The sequence below is a fragment of the Triticum dicoccoides genome, chromosome 7A (assembly GCF_002162155.2).
Source record: "Triticum dicoccoides isolate Atlit2015 ecotype Zavitan chromosome 7A, WEW_v2.0, whole genome shotgun sequence".
Lineage (NCBI taxonomy): Eukaryota > Viridiplantae > Streptophyta > Magnoliopsida > Poales > Poaceae > Triticum > Triticum dicoccoides.
The window spans coordinates 691,763,084-691,771,988 of NC_041392.1; the positions used below are offsets into that span (position 1 = coordinate 691,763,084).

The 8,905-nt window shown below is 52.1% G+C and overlaps 1 protein-coding gene across 1 annotated transcript; it reads left to right on the forward strand.

Annotated features, from left to right (window-relative positions):
• Positions 1 to 5,742: 5,742 nt before the first annotated feature.
• LOC119328279 (DIMBOA UDP-glucosyltransferase BX8-like) lies at positions 5,743 to 8,107 on the forward strand. Its single transcript, XM_037601293.1, has 2 exons — positions 5,743 to 6,348; positions 7,035 to 8,107. The coding sequence occupies exons 1-2, from the start codon at positions 5,859 to 5,861 to the stop codon at positions 7,916 to 7,918; spliced, it is 1,374 nt and encodes a 457-aa protein (XP_037457190.1). The 5' UTR covers positions 5,743 to 5,858; the 3' UTR covers positions 7,919 to 8,107.
• Positions 8,108 to 8,905: the final 798 nt, after the last annotated feature.

Genomic DNA, 8,905 nt, shown 5'->3' on the forward strand with positions numbered 1-8,905 from the left:
GTTGCGAAGCTGAAGTCCGTCCGAATCATGTTAGCAATTGCCGCATTCTATGATTATGAGATATGGCAAATGGACGTCAAAACGACATTCCTTACTGGTTTCCTTAAGGAAGAATTGTATATGATGCAGCCGGAAGGTTTTGTCGATCCTAAGAATGCTGACAAGGTGTGCAAGCTCCAACGCTCGATTTATGGGCTGGTGCAAGAATCTCGGAGTTGGAACATTCGCTTTGATGAGATGATCAAAGCGTTTGGGTTTATGCAGACTTATGGAGAAGCCTGCATTTACAAGAAAGTGAGTGGGAGCTCTGTAGCATTTCTCATATTGTATGTGGATGACATACTGTTGATGGGAAATGATATAAAATTCTTGGAAAGCATAAAGGCCTACTTGAACAAGTGTTTTTCAATGAAGGACCTTGGAGAAGCTGCTTATATATTAGGCATCAAGATCTATAGAGATAGATCGAGACGCCTCATTGGTCTTTCACAGAGTACGTACCTTGACAAGATATTGAAGAAGTTCAAAATGGATCAGTCAAAGAAGGGGTTCTTGCCTGTATTGCAAGGTACGAGATTGAGCATGGCTCAATGCCCGACCACGGCAGAAGATAGAGAAAAGATGAGTGTCGTCCCCTATGCCTCGGCCATAGGGTCTATCATCTATGCTATGATGTGTACCAGACCTGATGTAAACCTTGCCGTAAGTTTGGTAGGAAGGTACCAAAGTAATCCCGGCATGGAACACTGGACAGCGGTCAAGAATATCCTGAAGTACCTGAAAAGGACTAAGGAAATGTTTCTCGTTTATGGAGGTGACGAAGAGCTCATCGTAAAGGGTTACGTCGATGCTAGCTTCGACACAGATCTGGATGACTCTAAGTCACAAACCGGATACGTGTATATTTTGAATGGTGGGGCAGTAAGCTGGTGCAGTTGCAAGCAAAGCGTTGTGGCGGGATCTACATGTGAAGCGGAGTACATGGCAGCCTCGGAGGCAGCACAAGAAGCAGTCTGGGTGAAGGAGTTCATTACCGACCTAGGAGTCATACCCAATGCGTCGGGCCCGATGACTCTCTTGTGTGACAACACTAGAGCTATTGCCCTTGCCAAGGAGCCCAGGTTTCACAGGAAGACCAGGCATATCAAGCGTCGCTTCAACTCCATTCGTGAAAGTGTTCAAAGTGGAGACATAGAGATTTGTAAAGTACATACGGACCTGAATGTAGTAGATCCGTTGACTAAACCTCTCCCTAGAGCAAAACATGATCAACACCAAAACTGCATGGGTGTTCGATTCATCACAATGTAACTAGAATATTGACTCTAGTGCAAGTGGGAGACTGTTGGAAATATGCCCTAGAGGCAATAATAAAATGGTTACTATTATATTTCTTTGTTCATGATAATTGTCTATTGTTCATGCTATAATTGTGTTATCCGGAAATCGTAATACATGTGTGAATACATAGACCACAACACGTCCCTCGTGAGCCTCTAGTTGACTAGCTCGTTGATCAAAAGATAGTCATGGTTTCCTGACTATGGACATTGGATGTCATTGATAACGGGATCACATCATTAGGAGAATGATGTGATGGACAAGACCCAATCCTAAGCTTAGCTCAAAGATCGTGTAGTTCGTTTGCTGTAGCTTTTCTGAATGTCAAGTATCATTTCCTTAGACCATGAGATTGTGCAACTCCCGGATACCGTAGGAATGCCTTGGGTGAGCCAAACGTCATAACGTAATTGGGTGACTATAAAGGTACATTACAGGTATCTCCGAAAGTGTCTGTTGGGTTGGCACAAATCAAGACTGGGATTTGTCACTCCGTATGACGGAGAGGTATCTCTGGGCCCACTCGGTAATGCATCATCATAATGAGCTCAATGTGACCAAGGGGTTGGTCACGGGATCATGCATTACGGTACGAGTAAAGTGACTTGCCGGTAACGAGATTGAACAAGGTATTGGGATACCGACAATCGAGTCTCGGGCAAGTAACGTACCGATTGACAAAGGGAATTGAATACGAGATTGATTAAGTCCTCGACATCATGGTTCATCCGATGAGATCATCGAGGAGCATGTGGGAGCCAACATGGGTATCTAGATCCCGCTGTTGGTTATTGACCGGAGAGGCGTCTCGGTCATGTCTGCGTGTCTCCCGAACCCGTAGGGTCTACACACTTAAGGTTCGTGACGCTAGGGTTGTAGAGATATTAGTATGCAGTAACCCGAAAGTTGTTCGGAGTCCCGGATGAGATCCCAGACATCAAGAGGAGTTCCGGAATGGTCCGGAGGTAAAGATTTATATATAGGAAGTGCAGTTTCGACCAGCGGGAAGGTTTCAGGGGTTGCCGATATTGTACCGGGACCACCGGAAGGGTCCCGGGGGTCCACCGGATGGGGCCACCTATCCTGGAGGGCCCCACGGGCTGAAGTGGAGTGAGAACCAGCCCCTGATGGGCTGGTGCGCCCCACCCAAGGGCCCAAGTAGCCTAGGGTTGGAAACCCTAGGGGGCCGTTGCCCCCCGAGGGGCATGCGCCCCCCTGGTTGGAAACCCTAAGGGGGCCGTTGCCCCCAGGCCCCCCCTTTTAGATGGGATCTCTAAGGGGGCATGCGCCCCCCTAGCCCCTATATATAGTGGAAGGGAGGGAGGGCAGCCGCACCTTGCTCTTGGCGCCTCCCTCTCCCTCCGTAACACCTCTCCTCCCCGCTTGTGCTTGGCGAAGCCCTGCCAGGATCCTGCTGCATCCACCACCACGCCGTCGTGCTGTTGGATCTTCATCAACCTCTCCTTCCCCTTGCTGGATCAAGAAGGAGGAGATGTCTTCCCAACCGTACGTGTGTTTTGAACGCGGAGGTGTTGTCCGTTCTGCACTTGGTCATCGGTGATTTGGATCACGGCGATTACGACTCCATCATCCCTGTTCACTTGAACGCTTCCGCTCGCGATCTACAAGGGTATGTAGATGCGCTCCTATTCCCCTCGTTGCTAGAATACTCCATAGATTGATCTTGGTGATGCATAGAATTTTTTTTAATTTCTGCTACGATCCCCAACACCGACAAAGATACGTAAGCATCTAAAGGCAATTTTTTTAAGCTAGAGCATTGTTGGGATATGCTCAAAGAGTGCGAGAAGTGGAAGTTGATTGACAAGGAATCCCCACCGAAGAGAGGTGTACTTACGAACATGGATGAAGATGAGGATGGTGATGGCCCAAGAAACTTGAACAAGCCCGATGGTGACAAGAAGACAAAGGAGAAGATCAAGAGGGAACACGAGGCATCGAGCTTGCGGGATAAAATAGATGCCATGGTGCAATCAAATGAGTTGATGTTAGCGAATACCTTGGAGGCAAAGAAAGAGTTGGCTGAGAAGAAGGCCCGAGAGAAGCAAGAGAAGTGGCAATTGCTCAAGGACGAGGGGTCGCGCAAGGCGGCCATTGAGGAGAGAAGAGCATGTGCCGTCGAGAACAAAGCCATGTCCAAGCTTCTTGCGAAACAAAATAGGATCATGACAATGGACCGCAATGACATGGACGACCTCACCAAAGAATGGCATGGTATGGCAAGGAGAGACATCTTGAAGAGGCGCATGCTTGCTTCGGCCGATGCGTGTTACAGTGCAGGCGATGGTTTCTCATCAGGATTAGGAACCAACATCGCCGATGCATTCAGCGCGCCCGCCGGTGATTTCGGTGCCGGAGTTGGAACAAGTGCCGGCGGTGGATTCGGGGGCGGCAATGACCTCGATGGAGGTGGTGCGGAGTGAAGAGTAACGGACGTGGTCGTTTGCAAGTCCTTTTGCGTTTGTCCTACAAAACTATGATTTTATTTGTGCCCCTACTATGTTTTATTGTTTGAATTTGAACTCATTTATCGGAATTGCCGTGAAATTCGCTCAATTGAGGGTTTTTGGTTTGCGGGTCCAAGCGGTGGCGCTTGAACAAACTCTGTGTAGCCGACCCATAAAAGAGCATCTACTGTGAATATCTTTTTTTCCAGATCTGTTTACGAGGTTTGGCTCTACCTTCGCCCGCGTCGACCCGCAAAGTCATTTTTTCGCGAACTGCAAACACGTTATGCGGGTCGACGTTATGCGGGTCTATGCTCTTTTTTTTTGAATGTTGGTAGTTGATCTACCAAATTCATTGATCAGAAGAAGGTGTTACAAGAGCCCCTCCAAAGGAGGAAAGCACAGCAAAAGGGCTAGTGCAAGAAGAAAAGAATCGAAAAAGATCCTGCCGGCACCACCACAAACCCAAGCTCCTCCAGCAACCATGCACACCATCGGAATCCATCATTGAGGTCTCCAAGACGACGCCTCCAAGGAGGAAATGATGTTGAGGACATCATCATCACCCGATCTGACTGAGCTAGATCTTAGGCTTTCGCCCGGAGACCTCAGCCATGGGGTAGGAAGAGCAACGACCTCCACAACGATACCTCCAAGGAAGAAGACGACATCTAATGATGCCGTTACCGTTGGCATCGACAGAGTCAATGCAGGATTTTCATCCGGAGCCGAGTCTTCTACCAGCCATCTAGGATCCGAGACCAACCAAGCGCCACTGGGCAGAGCAAGACCAAGCACACACTAGCAAACAGGAACATTGTCACCGCCGCACGCAGAATCCCAGCGAGCTCACGCCACCCTGACCAGTCCACACCGCCGCACGCAGGACCTGGGCGAACCAAGTCGATTATGGCCGTCCTCTGCCTCCATGCGCAGATCTGGGCGAGAGATTGCACCGCAGCGCAACAGGAAAACAAAGGCCCGACCAAAACAGACCGACCCGCGCCGCCGCGTGCCGGAACAGGGCGAAACCAAGCCAAAAGCAACGGGGCCGCACCGCCGCGCGCAAGGACCAGACGTCCGTGTTGGATCTGGTTTGCTTGAGACTTGTCATGCACCAGGCTTGACGGCGCCCCTGCTCCAGGAGCCGGACGTGAGCACGCTCGAAGGGAGGAGCCCACCAACATCCGCCTGCACCACCTCCACCATCCAGACGCCGTCCGACGGCGAGCAACTGGCGGCAGGCCTGCCGGAAACCAGATCAGCTCCGGCAACTGCGGGTCCCTCACAGCCCTGACGCCTAGCCTCCACACTCCGCGAACCCACCGCGACCTCCTGGCGCCTCTTGCCGCGCGGATCTCGCGCCATCGCAGACCCAGGAGCCCCCAAGGCGGCCACCCAGCAGATCCGCGCTGGGGGCGCCGTCCGCGCCCATCTTGCCGCCACAGAGCCTCTAGCCGCGCGGATCTCGCGCCACGGCGCGCCGACCAGGGCCTCCTAGCGAGCACGCGGGCTTCGCGCCGCCATGGCCCTGCCCCACGGCGCCGTTGCAGCAGCCTCTCGCCGCGCGCCTTGCTAGCTAGTTGAACGAAAAAGGGACCCGCCGCCACCTTCCCTGGAGCCGACGCGGACTTCGCCGGCCGCTCCTCCGGTGGCGGCGAGCCGTGGGGGAGGAAGAAGGGGGGTTGCGGGCGCTCGATCTAGGGTTTCCCTCGTGTCGCCAGGAAGGGCGACGCAGGGGCTCAGTTGTAGTACTCCGGGTCTATGCTCTCGTAAAAGGAACCATACACTTTTCGCCCTGGTCTTCCTTCTCTTTTTGTTTTTTGGCGGGTGTTACGCCTGGTCTTCCTAACCACGCAAAAAAGCATTGAGAATCCTAGTAGTACGTCCAGGCCTGAAAAGGCATTTCACCAGCCATGTGCAGCTCTGTACAAAAATCAAACTAGCTCTGACATTTTTGAGAGGACAGCATCTCTCTCCGAGACAAAGAAGCAAAGCTTTCCTCCTCCACACAACGCACTCACAGGCTCACAGCCCAACACAATCACCATGGCCCCAACCAGCAGCACCAACCGCGGCCGCCGCCGCGTGGTCCTCTTACCGCTGCCATACCAAGGCCACATCAACCCCATGCTGCGCCTCGCCGCCGCGCTGCACTCCCGCGGCCTCGCGGTCACTATCCTCCACCCGGAGACCCGCGCGCCGGACCGCCGGAAGCTCCCTGCGGACTACCGCCTGGTCACCATCCCGGACAGCATACCGCCGGAGCTCGCCGCGTTCGAGGACATCGCGTCGTTCGTCTTCGCGCTGAACAAGAACTGTGCGGCGCCGTTCCGGGACTACCTGGCCGGCGCCCTTAGAGAGGAGGAGGACGGCCACGTCGCCTTCGTGGTCGCCGACGTCGACTGGTTCGCGCCGCTCTCCGTGGCCAGGGAGCTGGGCGTGGCCGCTCTGTCCCTCATGACCAGCAGCGCCGCCAGGTTCCTGGTGTACTTGGCGTACCCAAGCCTGTGCCACAAGGGCTATTTGCCCGTCCAAGGTACGCAGGGTATATACCAAATTGCCATTGTTGTCTTCTTTGTTTGGAGTTTGGAGGTCTAGTTTTCTTCAGTTTGTCGAACAAGAGAAAATTATAACCGAATGATATCCGCAGTCTATTTACAATTTTACATTACAGATGTCCATTCCCGAAAACAAAGACACAATTAACCGGCGTTGCTAGATCTGAATTACCTTTTTGTTTGTTTGTTTTGCGAGAGCTAGATCTGAATTACCATTAGCATGATCTTAGTAGTAACATGGTGCTCGATGGAAAACTTAGATCTAGCCAGTACAAGTACTTGCATTTTATCCGTCTAAAAAGCTGTACTTGAATTTTAAAGTGTGGAACCTGACATGCATGTCGCGGCAAAAGAAAAATACAACATGGCATGGATATATGAAGCGGATGGTCGAAGATAAGGTTTTGGATTCAGAAACTGTACCCACCCAATAGCCAACCAGTCATGTGCGGTTTGTCGGATCCAGCTCTCAAGAAACAGACGGGAGATGAATCCATCATCTAGTGCACGTGTTTGTTGTTCGATTGCATAGCTCGTGTAGTCGTGTGTGTATCCATGTCCGTGCGTGTGTGCCTAGTCCGTGATCTAGAGCAGCAATAAATATTGCGTACTCAAATTGATCTGTGATATACTCAATGATTGTCCCCATCTCTCCTGTCCACAGAGTCGAATTTCAACACTACAGTTGAGGAGCTTCCCCCCTTCCTTGTACGAGACTTGGATCGCGTGATGGACATGGCTCGACACCTCGCGTACGCCGATCTCCTCGCCCACATCGTCGCCGGCGTGAGGCAATCATCCGGCCTAATAATCAACACATCCGAAGACATGGAGGGCATGGAGATCGAGAGGATCCGCAGCGAGATCGCCCGCCCGGTGTTCGCCGTCGGCCCTCTGCACATGATGACGCCGTCTCTATCCGTCCATAGCAGCCTACTGACAGAAGATCGCAGCTGTTTGGACTGGTTGGACAAACAACGGCCAAACTCTGTGCTCTACGTGAGCTTTGGGAGCCTGGTGGGCATCGACACAGACGAGTTCTTGGAGATGGCCTGGGGCCTGGCCGACAGCCAGCGCCCGTTCGTGTGGGTGGTCCGGCCGGGGCTGGTGCGCGGCTGTGAGCTCAGCGCGCTCCCTGAAGAGCTGCAAGAGAAGATAGGTAGCAGAGGTAGAGTAGTCAGTTGGGCTCCGCAGCAGGAGGTGCTGAAGCATCCGTCTGTGGTCGCTTTTCTCACGCACTGCGGCTGGAACTCGGCGACGGAGAGCATATCCGAAGGCGTGCCGATGATATGCAGACCGTTGTCCAGCGATCAGATGGGCACTAGCAGGTATGTGTGTGATGTGTGGAAGGTGGGGGTTAGGGTGGAGGTGGAGAACCAGCTGAAGAGAGGGGGCGTCCAGGCGGCCATCACAAGACTGATGGAAGGAAAGGAAGGTGAAGAGGTCAGGGAAAGAATGAAAGATCTGAGGCATGCGATGAGCAAGTGTACTGATGAAGGTGGGACATCTGATGTTGCTTTGCAACGTTTAGTGGATTTCAGTGTTTAAGCTAGCACTTAACTATTTAGACTATGGCTAGAAAACATGTCCGTGAATTGCAACAGAAGAAATGTCTCTAGCTCATGGACCAGTGCAATGCAACGGGACGGGAGTCAAGTGATGCTTTTTTCTTTTTGCGGGGACGGTAAACCTGCTCAGTGCGGCTCTTCCTCAATCATCAATGCAAGATTTCTATAATTCTTGGGTGTGCTTCTATCAATAGCTAGTACTAAGGAATGAAATATTAGCAACTAAAACAAAATCATTTCTTTTTCATGGAAAAATAGGAAGAGAAATACTTCTACAACCTATTTAACAAAACAATGGGAGAGATAGATAGGACGTGTTTGTTTGCATGCATTAGGTCCAACCAGGCACTGTATGGACATCTTTTTGACGTTGGGCTGTTTGGTTACACGTATGTACTGTTGGGCCTGGATGGCACGGTTCTTAAAGCACCTCTGGGCCTGACTCGATGGGAACAGACGAATTGGCAGTTTCCAGCTAGCCAGGCCCGAACGATGTGAGGAATCACGGGTGGGTCGCTCGCTGGAAACGTCTTAGCAGTTAATCATCTTATCCCGTCATCTCCTTCTTCTATCGTTGCCCACACCGCCAATCTGGCACGCTCGCGCGCCGTATCTGGCAGTCGGGCCCGCCTCAACGTCAGGGCCGCAGCGCTCGCCACGTGCGAGCCTGCTGAGGAGCCCGTCACCGCCATGCTCGAGCAGTCGAGCTACTCATGGGCCTCCTCGAGGACCCGCAGCGGGCCGCGGCCAGCTCAACGCCACCAACTCCTCCACCGTCACGGGCGATGGCTACTTCAATCTCCCGCCCTCGGTTGCTAATTCTTGAGCTTGCGTTGGTTTTTGCCTTAAAGAGAAAAGGATGATGCAGAAAAGTAGAGATAAGTATTTTCCTCAGTTAAGAACCAAGGTATCAATCCAGTAGGAGGGACACATAAGTCTCCAATAATCACACCTACACAAACAAACA

Coding starts and splice junctions, on each gene's coding strand:
- LOC119328279 (XM_037601293.1), top strand. CDS start 5,859: ATGGCCCCAACCAGCAGCACCAACCGCGGCCGCCGCCGCGTGGTCCTC. Junction 6,349..7,034: donor GGGCTATTTGCCCGTCCAAG/GTACGCAGGGTA, acceptor TCCTGTCCACAG/AGTCGAATTTCAACACTACA.